We start from the raw sequence: 19,580 nt of genomic DNA on the forward strand, positions 1-19,580 counted from the left end.
TCATACGTATTCATGTCGCTGACTGAAGGCCTGGCAGATCCCTAAGCACTGTCCCTGCAACATTGCATTTGTCCCTCAGCCTTTGTACAGCCTTGTACAGCATGATTTTGCCAGCCATGAGATAGAAGTTTAACCTATTCATTGAGAAGTTTATTGTTTTCTCTCCACTCCCTATCGCCATGGAAATTCACCAGAGCCTGACTGTATACCTTGAAAATGACATATATGTGTCTGTACGTGTATTACACACAGGCATACACATCTTTTTTTCTTCCCAAAAGCCAAGAGCTATTCCCAGCACAGATCAGGGCTGGCAACGCCTCCTCCCACAGACCCTTCTGGGATCTGCCCCGGTACTTCTTAAAACCTCTTCAGCACCGGGCACCCAGGCACTTTAGCTCTGACAGCAGCCACCAGGGCTGGTCGCTCTGCCCCAGCTGCAACTCTGAATTTTCACCTTTTTGAACCACATTTTAGGGCCGGGGAGCAGGGCCACCTCAGGGAGAAAGGGTCTGCCTCAGGGAGAAAGGGACCCTTCAGGGAGAAAGGGACCCTTCAGGGAGAAAGGATCCCCCTCAGGGAGAAAGGGACCCTTCAGGGAGAAAGGATCCCCCTCAGGGAGAAAGGGTCCGCCTCAGGGAGAAAGGGACCGCCTCAGGGAGAAAGGGACCGCCTCAGGGAGAAAGGATCCCCTTCAGGGAGAAAGGGTCCGCCTCAGGGAGAAAGGGTCCGCCTCAGGGAGAAAGGGACCCTTCAGGGAGAAAGGATCCCCCTCAGGGAGAAAGGGACCCTTCAGGGAGAAAGGATCCCCCTCAGGGAGAAAGGGTCCGCCTCAGGGAGAAAGGGACCGCCTCAGGGAGAAAGGGACCCTTCAGGGAGAAAGGATCCCCTTCAGGGAGAAAGGATCCCCCTCAGGGAGAAAGGGTCCGCCTCAGGGAGAAAGGGACCCTTCAGGGAGAAAGGATCCCCCTCAGCGAGAAAGGGTCCGCCTCAGGGAGAAAGGGACCCCCTCAGGGAGAAAAGGCCGCCACGGCCTCGCTCGGCTCCGGAGCTCGCCGGCCGTCACCTCCCTGCTTTCCCCGGCGGACTCCGGGGCCAACAGCGCCCGTCCCTCCCCGCCGCGGCCACCGCCTCAGAGGCGGCGCCATCCCCCGCCGCGGCCCAGCTCCCGCCCTCACCGCGCTCCGCCCCGGCCGGGCGGCCTACAGGCGCCGGCCGGTGCCGGCTCCGTCTGCCAGGGCGTTTTTAAAAGTCCAGGGGCCGATCCAGGGGGGGGCTGAAAGGGGCCGAGGGTGCCCTGCCGGTAAGCAGAGAGGTGGGCTCGCCGTGCCGTCCCGCCTCGGAGCGGAGCGGGGGGGGGGGGGCTGTCCTCTCGCCTCACACCCATCGCTGGGATGGGGATTGGGGAGGGGTGGACTAAGCATACCGGGAAATAAACCGGTAAAATGGCAAACCGCGAAGGCTTTTGCCCGGCCCTGTACCGGTCCTGCCTTCGTGCCGGTGCGGGGAGGGCGGTGTGTCAGCGCCGGGCCTCGGCCCCGCTGCCGGGCTGCAGCCCAGGGCCGCCTCGGCCCGTTCGCGGCTTGTGTGTCCCCGGGCTGAGGGAGAGGGGTCAAGGACCCCCGTTCTCCAGCGGTTTGCTGCTTAAATTAATAGCGTCTTCGCCGTTTTTCTTCCAGGTTACAGTCGTTTCCACTGACCCTTTAGGGTTTACCCCGCGATCGACATCTTCCTCAAAGGCAAGCGAGGCTTTGGGGCCTGTACTGGTTAGTGAAGGTGAAGAAGCCCAACCCAGCTGCTTAGGTACAGTTGTTTATCAAAGTCAGCATCAGTTAACGACAGAAGGATTGGGTTAGGCTAAACATAGAGTCCTTCTGAGGCTGCTGAAGGGCTTCGTGAAGGGCTTGTCTGGAAAAAGAGATCTCTGTGGAACTGGGAATCCTGCACCAAAAGTGAGGTGCCAGAAAGGATGTGGAATTTGGGGAAAGAAAACTATGAAGGGGTGTTTTATTCCTCTTCTCATCTCTTTTATATTGTCATCCCAGCAGTGTGTCTACCCCAGATAGATGGGAAGGCTGTTTACAGTGGTGACTGTCATTGCGGTCGTGGTGGGATTTCAGGCCCTACTATGGCACTGTTAGGTCTGTGCTGTGCTGCTCCAGGGAGAAAGCCAGAGCATGTGGCCCAGACAACACTATAACATTAGTCTCTGTAATGCAGGTGAATCCTGGGACAGAGAGAAATCACAGTTGTACCATTAAATGTGGAAAACCCAAACCAACCCCCCGCCAACCTTAATTCTGTGGTTACCAGCTCTCAACAACTTATTGACTTCATATGAAGCCGTGTTTTTGATGGATCTTGAGTTGTCTTCCTAAATGTTTTCGTTACTGTGTTTCTTGTCAGCTTTTTGAATTATTTTTGTGTTGCATCCTTAGAAAAAACATTCTCATGTCATCTTCAGAGACCTTACAGTGATGGTGTTTTAGTGCCATGTGTTATTGGCAGACTTAGCTGCAGTCCATTAATGCATCAGAAAGATGCAGCATAATCTGTCATAAATAATCCATAATCAGGCTATTTCCTTCATGTTACTGATGTATTCCAGCTGACAGACCCGTGGTCACTTTGTGCAAGCTATTTTAATCATTAGATCATATTGGTTTTTCCATTTGATAAGACTTGAATGAGGGTTGAATTGGTAGACAGGATGGTTTTCAGCAAAGAGCTGGCAGATTGTTGTTTTTTAAAGTACAGTTACTGTTCATGGATCAAGTTTAAGTCCCAGTGAATAGAGACTAAACAGTAATTTTAATAGTTTCCTGGAAGGCTGTTAATTTGCTCTTGTAAAACTTGCACTGGTATGTTAATCTGTTTGATATCTCTTTGATGGTCATTGTGATACCTTTCTGTGTTTACTGTTTGGTTCTTTTTTATTCCTTTTCCTTTGCTTCAGGTTGAAAAGATGGGAAATGCAGAAAGCAATGCCTATCAGAATCACCTTTCCAGATTTCTTCCTGAGGAGCAATCTGTCATTGATGGAGTATTTGATACCTTATCAGGATTGAGCGGCTCAGCTGGAGCAAAAAATGGCAAAGGTACAAAGAAAACTGTGACTCTGGCAGCACTACAGGTAAGACAATCTATTATTCCTGATATATCTGTGATGTAGTACATTGAACATAATTCCAGAAAGAAACAAAAGATGTGGCAATAGTTACTTTTTAAGGATTGCTCGTCTCAATGTAATACTTAATGTTTTGGGGCAGGATAGATATTTAACTTTTTCTTACAGTTTAACATGAGTAGTGACTTTCAGGTTTGTATTTTTCTCTTAAATTGCACTGTGGGGTCAATTTGCAGCTTTCCTGATTCTGAAGTAAGTTGGGACATAAGAAAATATTTTTAAAGAAACTTGAAAAATGAGAAGAATATTCTTCCCCCTGGAGTGTGTGATTATTTAGAGATTTTCTTGAGAAGCTGTCACAAATTCAGTTTGTATTTGGTTCGATCTTTCTCCCTCAATTGCATCCCTGTCTCTAATCTTTTCACTTGCATTAGAAGGAGAGAATTCAATTTTACTTGATTAAGCTGTGGCTCCCTGTTTTAGCTAATTAACATACATTATGCTTTCTGATTAACTTTGCATTCATTTTCTAATCAAGAAAGAAGAGGAAAATGATCTGTTGCAGTACTTGGTAACTTCAGTTAGGCAGGAACCAAGTGGCCAGATGAATGTAGTATTAAAAGTGTATTTTTATATATGTTACACAGTTAATGGAATCAAATTAAAACTCAGGGAAAGCCGCAGGTTATTTTAAGGTATTTAGCAATGCATCTGCATACAGACCAGCTTTAGCCTTCCTCCAGCCTGGCTGTTTATGAGCTACCACCAGTTTGGAAACCGTGTTGCTGCTGCCCAGCTTTTCAGCCCTAATAGGTCCAAGAACCTGGTCCTTGGTGTCTGTTATTTGATTGGGACCTGGAAGAAGTTCTCTTTCTAGCTTTGCCCCTAGATCAATGTGACTTCTGACGAACGTTTTTTCTTTTCCCTTCCTGCCTTTTTGTTTGCCAACTTAAATTAAAATCTTTTGAAAGACTGCCTGTAGGTGCCTAATTCCTTAGTGCAGGGACTGTTGCAATGGCATGCTTGCCTTGTAGGTGTCTATGCTCTTGCCTGAGCTAGATACTGATATGTGGCAGATTTGATCTAGCAACAGTCTGGTAACATTGATGAGGCCCCAAACATAACCTCATGTACTCTGCTTAGGCTCAGTGCTTTACTAGAAGGAAACTACATGGCTTCTGGACCAGAGCAGGCTGTGTTGCATAGCTTGGAAAGCAGGTAGAGCGGGTATCTCTAAATACTTTCTTGAAGCCATTTAAGACAAGGATTCTAAACTGTCAGAGGTGTGAGTTTTAGATGTTTGTTAAAGTTTCCCTTTTTACAGTCCTTTTTTGCACCCCAGTTCTACTCATTGGAAAAGCTATAAGCATAACAAAACAGTGCAACAAAGTTAGTGGTGGGTGGGAGAGGGTAGGGAGTAGGTAGGTGATACCGCAGTGTGAAGTAAAAAGCCCTTCAGTATAGTGTTTTTAATTATGTTCCCTGCTGCTTGTCTCGCTTCAGGCTCATGCAGCACTTTTAGAAAGCATCTTAAAGACAGCTGTCCCCCCTGTGACAGTCCCTCCCTCGATATGAAGCACTCTGATGTGCAGGACTGGCTGCTAATTCTGCTTCTACTGAAATCAATGAGAGTTTTACCACTGACGTCAACAAAAGCAGGGTAGAGCTTGGCATACTGGATCTTGCCCTATATGCACAGCAACAGCCATTACCATAAAATAGGAGCAGCCCTGGTGGCTTCAATAGGAGTGGTATTGAGCCAGCAATAGATTGGTAATAGCAGCTCCACTGAATACAGCTGGAGTGCTTTTATGCAGGTGGAGCTCCATTGATTTCAGCATAGTCCCCACTGGGCTACACCCCTCTATATGAGTCAAGTCAGGTGTTCAGTGTGTTACGCACAGTGCTTTGTGCAGTGAAGACATGTGTAATCATGTCCTAGTGTATGGATGTATTATAGATTATTTTTAAACAGTGTAATTATCTGAATACTGAAAGTTTCTTGAATTCAGAGTCAGATCTTTCCTGCAGTGTTGTGATGTGTGATGACGTATACCAGTTAGATTTCAATGCAAAGGCCCAGTCATGTAATTTAGATAAGTAAGTTTTGATTTTGACTGTCCTAACATCAGGGATGCCTTATAAAAATCAGGTGATCTCAGTTTTGTTCCATGCTTGGATTAGATGTTGCTATGCAGAGGGAAACTTCTCAGTATTTTTTCTACATGTGCATGTAGGGTTAAACACATTGCCTGCATTGTCTTGAGGCCAAAACTGAGATAGGGGAGAAACTTTACTTTCTCTTTGTTTTTAGGTATCTGTGAGCTCCACTATCAAAAACAGGGTTAAGGACCGGCAGAGTTGTAAACCTTTACAACAGAGTTAATATACAGAAATCCTTTGCTAATATCCTGTAAACACTTTTCAGTGTTGGGTTTTTTTAAATCCATGGCATTTGTGGAAAAACAATATCAACTTAAATCACTAAATTGTATTGGAAAGGAGATACTGGAAAAATAGAGGGTTTTTTTCTGTTGGAAAACCAGTCCTTTGACAAAAGTTTGTTGCTGACAGTAGATACTTGGTATTGAAATCCTTCATTCATAGCAATATATATCAGCACAGATTAGCTGGAATATATTAGTTATTCTTCATTTTTAAAATATGTTCTTTGCTGTTTTTCTCGTTGTAGGCGTATATGCGGGAGCCATTACCAGAGCAAATGACCGTTCGGTTATACAACGGAATGAAAAGTATTGACCTGACTGGGAAATCATCTGGGCTGAGTGAACAGATTGCTAAGGAGCAGTTTGTAATTTTTATGTCAAACCTCTTAAAAGGGAATGCAGATGAGAAGATTACCATAATAATGAGAATGATCTCCAAGACAGAAGGGCCTGTGAAGGGCAAACAAATCCAAGAGGTAAACAGGCAGTTTAAATGTGTGTTGGGGGGACAGTAAGAGAACAGATAGAGACAGAAAGGTAATTTGAACATAATCTTTAGAGCACAAAATTCAGAACAGGGATTCCTGACTTTTTGTATTTTTTTTTATCTCTTTACCACTGACTTGCTGATCTGGGACAAACAGTGTAGGCAAACCGGGTTATATGGGCTGACCATTTCAGCTGTGGGCTTTTCCATGCTGACTTGCCTACTTTGAGAACCAGGATCTGGATTTTGCGAAGAGCACCGACTGTTTCATGGTTCACAAGATCACTATGAAGGGTGCAGAGGCTGGCTGTATTTAAGAGCCAGCAAGGGTTGTGGTGTGGCTGGTGCTTCTGGGATCTGAGCAAAATGCTTTCTAGAGCTTTAGTTGCAGGATAGATATGTGAATCAAATACATAGCTTGGAAGGTGGAAGTGTGGGATCTCCCAAAACAGTAATTCACTAGCAGCTCCTACCACTGCAAAATTTGGACCTCCCCTCCCTCTTTCATGCCCTATGTTATGGAGATGCTTTGTGAAGTAACATTTACAAAAAGTCTTGAAAAAGGATACTTTTCAAGACCTATGACTCTGAAACAGCATTTCTGTTATTTCTGACTCGTCATCAGATGTTTCTGGCATTGGGATTACAGCATCAGCACTACTTGACTTTATTTTCAGAAAGTCCTTTGAAGCTCTTGGCAATTTCATTTAAGAAATGCCAAAATGGTGATGTTTTAACCTTTTAAGTTCACAGAGGATCTGATCATGTCTGTAGTCCATGTACTGAGTTACAGGAAGGAACTGAAAGGTTGGAATTCGGAGAATACTAGGGATTCTGCAAGTGGAGTAAAGGCTCTGGCTTCTCAGCTTCTATCAGAATTGAAGCTTGCAGGTAAGCAGCACTGATGTGGTATATCCCAGAATGGCACAGAGCTCATGTAGTCGCTGATCTCTCAAGAATTTTTCTCTTCAGGTCACATATTTGAGTTCAAATGGTGAGACCAATATTTCAAACCTAGTGCTTTGCGAATGACTTGGGAATTTCATTTGTTTTACCCTACCATCTTTCTCACTTCAATTCAGGAGAGCTTTGGTTTGAAGTCCCAGTTTAAGTGGACATACAAAACTATTTGTCATGGAACATGCCTATTTTACAAATACCTGACTTGCAGGTGATGGGCATTTAGATGCATGTGCGTATATTTATGACTGTATGTCCTTTTGCACTGTTGTAATAATAGATTTTGCTGTCTTGCAAAGAACATCTCGTAGGTTGTAATTAGGGGTCCATGTTCCTTAATCATGACAGCCCAACCAATGGATGTCACAGGCAAATGTTTCTCAGTTCTGTGGATGCATCTGCTTAAAGTAGTTGACACTTTACTGTCACCGTCTCCTTTCATATGTGGTCTCATGTCCATTAAAATAATGGAATATTGTGTTTATGCTTAAAAATCAACTGATTATTTTCCAGACCGGGAGACTTACTACTGTTTCTGTGTGTTGTCTTATTTAGATGGGACAAAACCTGTGGGTCCTCAGCTGATGGAGACAAATTTTGATCAAAGTGTCATTGAGGATTGGGTGTACAGAGTTCCACAGATCTCAATTTTCCTCAGTGTTGTTATCAGGCAAGGCCTCCATGTTCTGCATTCTCTCCCAGACCAAACCAAAGACATACTCAACCTGGTTCCAGGCTGCAAAGGCATCAAAGGAAGAGGACTTGTCAGTCTCTTTGACATCCCATCTATCATATACATCAACTCCCTTCTGCCTGCAGAGCTACAGCACAAGTGGCAGCTTTTATTTTCTTCTAGGCTTCATGGAGAAAGCTTTTCACAGTTATGTGGGCATATAGTGAACAAAGGTCCTTGTGTAGTGATCTTAAAGGACTTAGACGGCTATATCTTTGGTGGGTTTGCATCTCACTCCTGGGAGGTGAAGCCACAGTTTCAAGGTAAAACTCACTTTTCTTTTTCTAGTATCTCATGGCTCTGGTAAACATTGCCTATTCTGTACAGGTACAAGAATGCTGTCCACTTAATGGATACTGTCATTTTACTTTCATGACATGCAGTATTTCTTATACTTCCAAGTGTATTTTCCTGTGGCAAAAATAACACTAATTTTTGAAAAATATAGAATACATGCTAAGTTATTGCTGCTTTGTACCCTGTCAGGCATATTACTGATTAATGTTTCCAGCTTGTCTGTTATTTGATCAGACTTTTAAGATTGCGGAACTTGCTGATCACGGAACAAGTTTTCTTTTCAGCGAAGTCTATCAACCCCTGTAACTGCATGGGTTGAAAATGAAATGAAAATGAAGGAAATGCAGCATAGACGATGAATTAGAGTTTAAATAAGATGTCCAGCAGATGGCAATCTTCCATCTCAGAACAGCTGAGCCCAACACCAGGTTAAGCCTCTTGTTGCCATTTGTGCACTGTCTGTCTTTGTTTCCCTTTTAAAATCCAGCAGCAAAAGGGTCCTTTGGGCAAGCTAAAGAGGTTTCCTTGAAACCTCTGGGGAGAATAGAGGGGCATTTGTTAACTCTTTGGAAAGAACTCTTGTGATGGCTTTCTGAAAAAAAATTAGGGGCTCCGAATAATCTGTCTTGCTGGGAATCCACACTTTTGCTACATTAAAAACTGAATTCCTATACTTAATTAGTATTTGATAATTACCACTTCAGTCAGTTAATATAATGTTATGTTACACTGATTACACAACACTCTCCTTGTGTTTTTTCCTGATGGAATAACACATGTAGCATACTAGACAATCACACCACAGGTCCCTCTGAATACCAAACTGGGCATAATGAAAACTGTACTCTAACTCATTGACCCTAAATAATCTATATATTAATATAGTCAGAACTAAGGGTGTCTGCACCCTTAAGGATAAGGGTCTAGCAGTTTGCCAGTTTTAGATGTTACGATACAAGACTGTGATAGGTGTGCCCTTACATAGTAATGTAATGCACTAGTCATGCCTCTGACTCTGCCCTTGGTCACAGCCATATAATCACATTGATTTCTGTGACCCTGCACAGAGTTAACTGAGAATAAACAATAGGTCTAGATCTTGATGAGAGATAGGTATTGGCTTTCTGAGATTGCAGCTGCTGTCTTTGATTTATTCAGCTGCACTTCTTCAATATTTTTTTCCTATCCTATTTGTAGGCAAGTTGCTACTTGGCCAGTTGTCTGACCTCAGATGCTTTTCTGTTTACAGGTGACAACAGATGCTTTCTGTTTTCTGTTTTCCCTTCTCTTGCTGTATACACATACACAGGGTATAATGACCACTACATGTATTTGAACCATGGCCAACAAACAATGCCAAATGGACTTGTAAGTATTAAGAAATGACAATTTAGAAACTGGATTCGTGATTCGTGGCTGGTGTTGGGAAGTGTTTTGTGTTTTTTGTTTCTGTTACTGTGAACAGATTTATTTCACTTGTTGTTCTCTGAGGAAGTTTTCATCCATTCTCTGTGCTATTTGTGCCATACTTTTAGTAGGAGGATTTTTTTTCTTTTTTTTGTGTTCAAGCATCAGTGTAAAGTGTGAACTATGGAGAACCGCTTACAGTCCTGATAGAGTCTATACTTTTCAGTTCATATGTACATTGAAATACTTAATCAACTAAGATGGAATTTATTTGTGTCTGACCCAAGTAGGTGGTCTTGATGCAGGCTAGATTTATGGAGGTTCTGGGAAGAAATCTTTTTGCCGAGTTTGGTTATCGCAGAAGTCCTTCTGGCAGTCCTCCCTGTTGTCTGGAAGAATTGACTGCATGTATCCACATCACTGAAGCAGCACAAGCTAGCTGATCTATGTAATTGAGGATCTTTCCACAGGCTGTTCTCACTGCCACACTAACTGCTTTTTAAATAATGGGATACTGAGAAAGCCCAACAGAATTAGAGTACAAGATTTGCATGTAGGCTGCTGCTGTTGTGTAATTACAGTGGCAGAAGCTCCTTTTACTCAAGTCCACGAATGAGCTCTTCGGATGCAGAGGAGTTTCTACAGAGCTACAAACATCGCCTATTTTGAAAAGCACTTCACAGTTTTGTGGCATTATGTGCCCATAACTTTAGGAATTGCAGCAGTCTGGAGTAAATTTGCTCTAAAGAAAGCAAACAACATCAAATTACATTGTTTGTTTCTGTAGATACTTTTCTAAATGGAAAAGAGCAAAACCAAGCACTTTCACTGTGTTTGAAATGGAACTGTTAGTCAATAAACAAAAGCCAATGAGCTAAATTTCTGGCACAAGACGTAGCTGACGTGTCTGCAGATACTGGTATTCTGTAGAGGGAGGGCAGTATCACTCAGGTAAATTCTTGTTTGTCTTCAGGAATACTGGATTTTGGTACAGAAGCCCAGGTTCACTTGGAATACTCTTTTTCACCTATCCATACAAGTGTGGCATAAATACTGAAAATTGCAATTTATACTTTAGGTTTCATAACTTGCCCAGTCTGTTTTACATGTATAGCAAGTGCTTAGTGTGCTGCTTTGGTTCACAGGGTATGGGTGGACAACATGGGTACTTTGGACTCTGGATAGACAGTGACTATGGGAAGGGACACAGTAAAGCAAAACCTCGATGTACCACCTACAACAGTCCCCAGCTGTCAGCAAAAGAGGATTTTACACTGGATGCCGTGGAAGTCTGGGCAGTGGGAGACCTCCCTGAAAGTGCAGGGGTAGGTGAACAGAATTGAAACCTGTGAAATTGTGTCCTGATTGGAACAGGAGATGCAAATGCAAAATTTGGCAGTAGCAGTTTTCTGATTAAACACTGTCTCTCCGTTGTAACGAATAACGTTTTCTTTAACTGGCCCTGTGATGCCGTATATTTTGTAGCACGTAAATGGCAAAACAGTAGTGGAATTATTGAAGGTGCCAACAAGAAATAACATCAGGAGCCATGAAATGGTAGAGTTGAAAGAGCTGTACTTTATTCTGAATTTCAAAAGGCCTTTCTGATACTGAGGAATGGTTTCCAGGAGGAACCTCCTTGGAGGGGTTCATTAAAACCCAGTGTTTGTAAAACAGAAAGCAAGCACTAGAAGCTCACAAGTAAAGCCTAAGCTATAGTTCAGGAAGAGAATGCAAAAGATTTCTTTATCCATAACTTTAAATTTACTATTGTTTTACAATAAATCTATGTGAACAGATTTATCCTAGTCTTTCTCCACCTGATTTATTTCTGGGAATGAGTAGGAGACCTCTTTCCAGTCTCCTCTGTCCCTGTAATTTAGTCTCTTATTAAACTGTCTGAACAATTTGGTGTTGTTTTCCTTAAATTTCATTTCTTTCATACTAAATTCATGTGCCCTGTCTGTTCACTGGACACATAAATAGAAACAGAACAAATTATTTACAAAAAACATTGAATCATACTTGAATCTCTTTAAAAAAAGAGTTCACATCTGCACTTCAGACTGAGGTCGGGTTAACTGGGATGTTCTGGCTGGCTTGTGACCTGAACAAGTGTTCAGAAATAGTGTACTGTCATCTTAGGAAAAGTTTATGACTATTTTGTGTAACTGCAGCAATAAAAATAACTTGATGTATCCCACTGAATCTTAAATGCCTTGCTTGGAAAATATGTATGCTTCATTGTGACAAGCTTGCAAACCAGATTACTTCTGGACTTTTGAGTATGTCGTTTTCTTGTAGCCTGATAGTGATTCATTCATAATGACATTTTAAATTGATTATATTTTATTGTGTTTTGAAGACAAAAGGTAAGAAGAGTATCCTGGATGTAGATCCTGAGGCTCAAGCCTTTTTGGAAATGGCTGGAAAAACTCGTCAGAGTGAAGGTCTACGAGAACCCGTTGAAGAGGAGGAGGAGGATGATGATTAAAACAACACAGTAACATGAAAAACCTTTTTTGCTCCTGAATGTTAATGTTCCTTGGACAGGATATTTTTTCCTCATTTTTTTTTCCTTACATTTACCTAATTATCTTCTGTGATGAAGCTTAAGCCTCATACTTATGCAATATTTAGATCCAATACAATATACTGCCTGAAGGGAGAACAGAAAAATTAACTAGGTACTTAATCATTAGACATCTCCAAGTTCTAGCTCAATATGAATTTGCTAGTACTGCTGATAGATCCTGTCTGCATACAGAATTAAAAACAAAAGCAGTAGTTACTGACAGTACTGCTTAGTGTCTTGGAGAGTTGATATGTATTTATATTAAGACTGTTCAAGACATTAAGGTTCTTATACCTCAACTGTACCTCTTTATTTGCATGCAATGAAATTAGTCAGCGAAGCTTGCAAATTGTAATGATGTCTTACATTGGTAAACATAGTCTACATGATTTCATATGAAGGATGCTATTAATTTGCATTGCTCCAGTTAAAGCATTAAATTCCATGTTTTGTAAGTCAGATTTTCAGCAAGTAACTCTATATGGGCTGTGAGATGTACAGAATGCAAAGTATACGGTATCCAGTTTTATAATACTGCACCTTAGTGCATTTCACTTAAGATCTTTCTGTGTTAATTTGCCTATTGCTTTTTAAACTTAGTGGAACAGTCATTGGGATTCATTCAGCCACATTTATCCTAAGAATGGGCCATACCTCCAGCAGAAATGCTCTAGGGAAAATACCTTCTTTAGTAGCCTCACTTGAGGCTGGAATAAAAGATCAGGCTGTAAAAAGGATCAAGAAGCTCCCACAGTTAGTTGGGAATAGTATCTGCAGATACATTGTTAAAAAAAAATAAATATTTTAAAATCAGGGTTATGTCTATAACATGTTTAAAGACTGCTGTATACTTTATTTCCACATAATTAATCATTACTGTATTATGGAAAAAAATGCAATGTGAAATGGAACAAGCGGGGTGGGGTTTTTGCTCTGTTTTGTTGGCTGTTCATCAGTCAATGCCAGTTTTGTCAGGTCTCTCACACTCAGGGCTTTTTCTACTTGAATCCAATCACATCTATCAGTAACTATTAGTTTGACCTTGCTAATTCTATGTGTAATTAACTTGTCAAAAGTAACTCTAATTTCTACCAGGGACTGTTATTTTTAACTCAGCAGATTACATTTAGTTATTTCCTAAGGAAAAGGACTGTATCAAATCCCCTTTGTCCTAGCACGAGTTCATCTTCTGTGCAACTTACAGCACATTTTTTGCTCTAAAAGTCTATAAAATTACTGCAATTCCTGATCATGTGACCTTCCCTCAAATTATTTCCCTTTGTATCTGCTTGTATGTGTTTTTTTTCTTTACCTGTTGTTTTTCACAGGGAGCCAGATTTGAATATTCTGAATAATCTGTACTTGTGCCTTAATGTAGATCCCATTTTTAAATATTTCATTAAACAATATAAATTTAGCCTTGAAAGGAGAGCATGAAGAAATCACTGCAGCCAGACATCTAGAACTCAGCTGTGCATTTTGTATGCTACCTGAACTAATGATTGGGCATATATGCTACCTGTTCCAGTACAGAGTATGCTGTGAAAGGCCTGAGCTGATGTCCTTTTATCTTGTATTTGCTTAAATAAACCAGATAGTCTCCCAAGTTTGTAACACACAGAAGAAAATGTAAGCATTAAAACAATTACACTGATACTGTTGTATAGTTTTCTTCTCTGTATATTTTAATGAGAATTTTAAATAGTACAAAGTAGGGAGTGCTGTATAGGTGGCAAGTAAGTACATGGTGCTTTCTGTAAGTGTGGTGATGCTGGCTTTTGTTTTAACATTCTCAAACACCCACCATATGTCTCCAAGGTATTCTTCACTTAGTGCCTAAGCATACTAAATACTTGAAGTGGATGGCATACAGGAATGAGATAGTTGAATTTCTGCAGTTACACATAAAAGAAACAACTAGACTTACTTTTCCTTCTGTTACAAGGCAGATACTTTTCTTTGAGAACTGAAATGATTTGTGAGGGTTTAAAAAAAATAGTGAGCAGACACTATCTGGGGAGGGTGAATTGCACAAAGCTACTTTTCACCAAAAATATTTCAGTGGCCAGGTTTTCTTTGAGTTTAAGTATCAGTATAGCTGATTCTTTCTAGGCTGTGAATCCAAAATGTAATCCTGTTTAAACATCATCTTGTGAAGATCAGCATAGCGTTTTGACCTCTGAAATTGTGATTTTTGACAAGTTTATATCTGAGACTCTTCATCTTCACTTTGAAGTGAAGGTGTTAACCTGGGGCAAGAAGAAAACTGACACTATGGCACTTCTGGCAAATGTATCAGTGAAGCGTTATTTACTAGGACACTGCTGATTCAACCAGCAGATGGGATTATTCAAAATTGTTCTTTAAATGTAAAAGATTGGCTTGGAAGAGACTGAAATTTTTTTTTTCCTGAACCTAATGATTAAGCAATCTGTGCTTTGAGTTCATGCATCTAAAAATGTCTAGAAAGCGTTTGTCAGCAGTGGGCTTAGCTATGATCTAAACATCTCTCAATCACTTTTTTGCAGCTGTTGATCCAACTGCAAAGCTTAACACCCCTGCTATGTACGTGAGTCATCTTTATTCTCATGTGCTTGTGAAAGTGAGTCCCTTCCCCGTTAAATCCAACCACTACTGTGCATCAGATCAAATCAGCCTTCTGCTTTGCTCCTATTAGTCACATAGGTACAAAAAAAAAAAAATTGCAGCAGTGTTCAGCAACAGCTGACAGCCGAGGGTTGGCACTTCAGCTCTCTACTCTTTGTTTGCCATTTCCCCCCAGGTTCCTTGAGAGTCTTGCTGAATCAAGGCTAGGTATCTGGGAATCCAGAAACGCTATAGCTTGACTACAGGAAAAGAAGTGCTTCTGAAGGCAGGTCTTTTCCATTCTTCTAATTTAATGTAAAAGGACAGGTCTAAATCAAGAGTCTCATTCAGATACTTGTCAGTAACATTTTAAAATGTAGATTTTATTATATGAAAATCATTTTGATTTAAATAAATAAAGTTTCAGTTTATGCACATTAGATTTTTCTGTACAGGTGTGAAACTCTGTTGTTTTGTCTGGGACTGTCACAGCATTCTTGACATATAGATAAACGTTATAAAAATATACCTGATCGTGGTTTAAAACTGGAGCTGCTCCAGAGGTTTCTGTAGACAGTTCAAACAGCGTAGGTAGAGCGTGTAGAAGGAATAGACTCTGGCGTAAGAAGGACTGTCGGTACAGATTCACTTGAGTATCTTCAGAAAGGACGTGTGGTATCAGAAAACGGTGCGTTTGAATTATCCAGCATCACAGCTCCATTCCAAGTATATCTTTAGAGGAAGTTTGCATCAGTTATGACATCCCTTTGTATGCTTTGGTGGGCAGCAGCGTTTTTCACAGAGTTTGATGAACTCAGACACAACGAAAACTGAGGAAGCCAGTCCGGTGAGAAACAGCAGGTCTGCCAAGAGGAAACAGAGCAGAGATGAGCAGAGCCGACAGCTGGATGTTGTGCTGGGCTGGAATCCCCAGTTAAGGGCCTTCCTGCGGTAGCTATTTGTGCTGGTGTAACTCCATAGATTATGTCCACAACTAGCAACAGCATAGCTGGGCATTAGAGAAATGACTGCAGTAGGCAAGGAATAGCCATAGTTGGCATAGTCCACTTGATGGTTAGAAGCCTCTATGATAATCATTTGGGATCACTGAGCCCTGCTTCTAACACCATGCCTAATGTAGGTGCGATACAACGTATTATGGTAGAGTTTGCTTAGACTGATTCAAATGGTAAAAACATGCATTGCATTTCAGCTAGGAAAGAGTCACCCTGCCTTTTCAAAATGGAGTAACTGCATAATGATCCTGGGTAGATTTATGTAGAGAAGTATCATCATACGGAGCTCGTGGAAAATCTTGGCATGTCTCTGTTTACATGCATTTATGTGCAGTAAATCAAGATTCAAAACCTAGGCTGGGATAATGGCATTAAATACTACTACTATTGGTGTATAGCTATGTGTAGGTATATAGGTATAGGAGCTGTTGATTGATTTCTCCTTCCAGCAATCTGTTGGGAGCTATCATGTAACAATTTGGCAATCACATCTGCTTTTTAAAGTAGCTTTAATGAAAAAACCACATTATTTTGGAACTTACCTAGCACTCCTAAATTCTCTGTCTGGAAGACCTTTTGTAATGGAGGGATGTATATAACAGCCAGCTGTCCCAAAAATGACCCAAGCACAGAATACAAGAACATGCGGTTTCGAAAAAAGCCTATTTCAAGTATCAGCTTTGTCTAGAGAAGGGGAAAAAAAAAAAAAGAAATGTAACATTTCCCAATTCCCTGTTAGGACTTGAATGTCACACTGTTTCTTTGCATGTAAACTCCATTACTTTTTGAAGTTATATGAATGTTAATTTAGGGAGAGCTATGTAGTTGAAAGTATAGTTGCAGTTGAACTACGATGGATAACTTTATAAATAAAGATGATAAAAATCATGCTGCTTTAAGTGACATTAAAAAAACCCTTCCTATGCAAGATACCAGTATTCTAATGTTTGTGTTAGTGTTTTGAGACAAATTATTGCTGACAGAGCAATCTCACCTGAGAGCGGCATGTTAGGGCATTGAAGAGGTCAAAAAACACAAAACAGGTAAAAGTCATTGTTGTGGTTCGAGGTGTTATACCACTTTTTGGATTCTGAAAGCACATGCGAAAATTCAGCGGTTAGTTAAGCCTTACAAAAATACATCAAATCAATAGATGAATTAAGTATACCCTTTAATGATTCCAGTCAAATCAAAGGGTAGTAAAACAAAGGAATAAATCTAGTTCTAGCTACTTTAGGTAGCATTAATTTCTCTCTGCTAATTGTTGAGTTTATGATCTTATCAATCACATTTTAAATTCTTAAACTGATGTGGAATTTGAGTAAAGAATATTCTAAATTACTTAAACTGTTATAGTTAACAGTCACTATTTACAAATAGCAATCCAGAGTACTTACGTACTTGGCATTTTCTACTTACATGGAAAACTAGAGGTGAAAAGTACCTTAAAGCATCAATATCATATAAAATAATAGTTGTCCCATTCTAGATAGGAAGCTCAAATCAGAGGCAGCACAGAAAGGCAGGAGCAGAGCTAGGAGCTGACCCTGGTTGCTTAATCCTCTGCCCGTACTGATCCTTCCCCACTGGATGTATTTCAGAAAGTCCTTCACACGTACTTCAGAAATTGCCCTTCACTTTGTTCTCCTGATGAAAACAAGATACGGTTACAGGTTTTCCTTACCTCCTTCCAGAAGACAAAGAGGGTTCCACTGATGATAATTATAGCTGACATGAAGATTTTCAGGATCAATGATTTGCTGAGGATAGTATCTGTGATACATCGGGGTGGCTGTTTGATAGTATCCCTGTCAACAGGTTCAACTCCCAAGCTGCCTCAAAAAGAAGCAAAGAGAAGAAAAGAGTTTAGTTCATGTGGATCATCCCGAAACCATAACCTGATCCCAAAACTGATAAAACAGCATGGATCCGGAGGATGAACTTCTTTGAAGCACAGCATGAGAGTCATCAGTATTCTGACAGGGTTACCATAAGGCCCCAGGGTTGTCTGAGACACCTATGACAAAGGTCTTTTTTGCATAATACGCTGCTAAAATGATATCTTAGGCTACCATTGTGCATTATATCAGTATCGAACCCAGAGGGAAAGCTAGCTGTGAGATTGTGGCCAACACCTCTTCCACATTGTGGAAGTAGTAATTGTAATTATTAGTAGTTGTAATTAGCAGGTGGATGAGGTTCCCAAGTCTTGTGATTTTGGGGCATATACTCCCATATGTATGCAGTATTTCCTCACCAGTCAAATCTGCAGGGCTACTAGCAGGTGATGCGCTCGTCACACTCACAACAGACCATTCGCAGTAAAGAAGTGGAATAGTGAAGTGATTCCACCACAAAACAGAATCGTATAAAACCTCAAGTAAATCTGAAGTAAGTGCTTTTGGAGGGATCAGGAGGGAACAAAACTACAACTTGTCTTATCTAACCACCAAATGATTGGTGCATTGATAAGAAATCATAACAGCTTGTGTTCCTAAGCCAAATCCAGACATATTGAAACCAAGAATATTTTGTTCATTTGACTCTTCCATACCTCTGGGCTGGCGGCCCATCCATGATGATGTTGATCCATAAGATCTGCATGGCATTGAGTGGATTTGGTAGGTTGAGCACTGTTGACAGAGTAATTAGGCTCAAAGCTGAAATGCTCCTGCAAAGCACAGAAGAACATTATTCTGCATGGTTTCACCTAAAAGGTGGCTTCACTGGAATCAAAGCAAACAGGAACTTACGTGCTCAGCTGGAACCGGACAAAATTTTTTATGTTGTAAAATATTCCTTTTCCCTCTTCTATTGCATTCCTGGAAGGGAGAGAAGAGTTTATTAAATAACTAGTACTCACACTATTTTACACTGAGTTCCCTGTGACACTCAAAGTTCAAGTTGTCTTCTCTAGCACTTCTTTCGGATGAAATTCAGACCCCAGCTTGGGAGAAGGACATCAATGCAGCGTCTCAGTTAAAATGACTTTATCAGGACCAGTAGATCTGAAAACCCTGGTTCATACAGCCAAGTATTGGTTCATAAAGCAGGCATGTGACCTATTTATATCCTTACTCTACTCTGCCTACTCTCTCTGTTGTTACGAACCAACAGAGCATTGCAAATTATGTCTTTACTCTGAGCTTTCTGGATGAGGCAGAGAGCACAAGTTATGATCTACCCAGACTCCTAGGCGCTTTCAAATCCCCGGTTAGCTACAGCGATGAGAAACCAGCACTTTCAGATGAAAGGTAGCTTTGTCACCACCACTTGAAACAAAAAAGTCATTGCCCTGTATGCAACTGAAAACGAGCCAGAGCCACGCCAGGTATCTCCACTTACTGCCTGTTGACTTACATGTCCTGCGTCTTGTGTCATCTCCAGGGCTAGTCACACAGGAGACTTGTTGCAATGGATAGCCGGAAAGTATCTGAAGTAAGAAAGTGTCTGATAATAAGAAAGTCACTAAAACCTACATTACTGTTGAGAAGTCGTCATCCACGAGAATCATGTTGGCAGCCTCTTTGCTGACGTCTGTACCAGCTTGTCCCATTGCGATCCCGATATCGGCAGATTTAAGGGCCACGGCATCATTAACACCATCTCCTGTCATTGACACAACAGCACCAGCCCTCTGCAAAGCCTGCGAGAGTGGAGAGATGAGAGGCTCTGAAGCCAGAAGATAAGTAAGTCCTGTTGGCAATCACAGGATCTGCACATAATATTGAAAGAGCAGAGTGCTATGTGACTTTGTGGGTAAAACAGACTCAGCAGCCCACTGAGGACAAAAATCAGACCAAGAATTAAGAGACTGGATTTTCAGGAGTACAGAGAATCCCACAACTCCAGCAGGAGTTAAAAGAAGGGAGTAAAGTCTTCAGAAATAATTCTCCTGATATGCTTGCTAATATCTCACTAGTGTCTTTCAGATGAGCCAGGCCA

At 41.2% G+C, this 19,580-nt stretch overlaps 2 protein-coding genes across 2 annotated transcripts in view; one reads left to right on the top strand and one right to left on the bottom strand.

Annotated features, from left to right (window-relative positions):
* The first annotated feature begins 1,179 nt into the window (after positions 1 to 1,179).
* MEAK7 (MTOR associated protein, eak-7 homolog) lies at positions 1,180 to 13,239 on the top strand. The gene is made up of 9 exons (XM_075039926.1): positions 1,180 to 1,303; positions 1,680 to 1,803; positions 2,957 to 3,133; positions 5,820 to 6,050; positions 6,808 to 6,952; positions 7,577 to 8,017; positions 9,301 to 9,419; positions 10,604 to 10,783; positions 11,824 to 13,239. Exons 3-9 carry the CDS (start codon positions 2,966 to 2,968, stop codon positions 11,950 to 11,952), a joined length of 1,413 nt encoding a protein of 470 aa, XP_074896027.1. The 5' UTR covers positions 1,180 to 1,303; positions 1,680 to 1,803; positions 2,957 to 2,965; the 3' UTR covers positions 11,953 to 13,239.
* Positions 13,240 to 13,753: 514 nt separating this feature from the next.
* The window catches only part of ATP2C2 (ATPase secretory pathway Ca2+ transporting 2), a 28,523-nt gene continuing 22,696 nt past the window's right edge, over positions 13,754 to 19,580 (bottom strand). The window contains exons 21-27 of the mRNA XM_075039925.1: positions 19,115 to 19,281; positions 18,389 to 18,457; positions 18,190 to 18,306; positions 17,320 to 17,467; positions 16,630 to 16,725; positions 16,178 to 16,319; positions 13,754 to 15,482 (exon numbers count right to left, since the gene is read on the bottom strand). Of these exons, the coding sequence (XP_074896026.1) occupies positions 15,370 to 15,482; positions 16,178 to 16,319; positions 16,630 to 16,725; positions 17,320 to 17,467; positions 18,190 to 18,306; positions 18,389 to 18,457; positions 19,115 to 19,281 (852 nt within the window). The 3' untranslated portion in view covers positions 13,754 to 15,369. The remainder of the gene's footprint in view (positions 15,483 to 16,177; positions 16,320 to 16,629; positions 16,726 to 17,319; positions 17,468 to 18,189; positions 18,307 to 18,388; positions 18,458 to 19,114; positions 19,282 to 19,580) is intronic.

The sequence above is a fragment of the Buteo buteo genome, chromosome 11 (genome assembly GCF_964188355.1).
Source record: "Buteo buteo chromosome 11, bButBut1.hap1.1, whole genome shotgun sequence".
NCBI classification, from domain to species: domain Eukaryota; kingdom Metazoa; phylum Chordata; class Aves; order Accipitriformes; family Accipitridae; genus Buteo; species Buteo buteo.

What these genes read in the sequence shown, in the direction of transcription:
- MEAK7 (XM_075039926.1), top strand. Translation starts at nt 2,966, where the DNA reads ATGGGAAATGCAGAAAGCAATGCCTATCAGAATCACCTTTCCAGATTT. An exon ending in TGACTCTGGCAGCACTACAG is followed by an intron (nt 3,134 to 5,819) that starts GTAAGACAATCT and finishes TTCTCGTTGTAG; the next exon opens with GCGTATATGCGGGAGCCATT. An exon ending in AGGGCAAACAAATCCAAGAG is followed by an intron (nt 6,051 to 6,807) that starts GTAAACAGGCAG and finishes TAACCTTTTAAG; the next exon opens with TTCACAGAGGATCTGATCAT.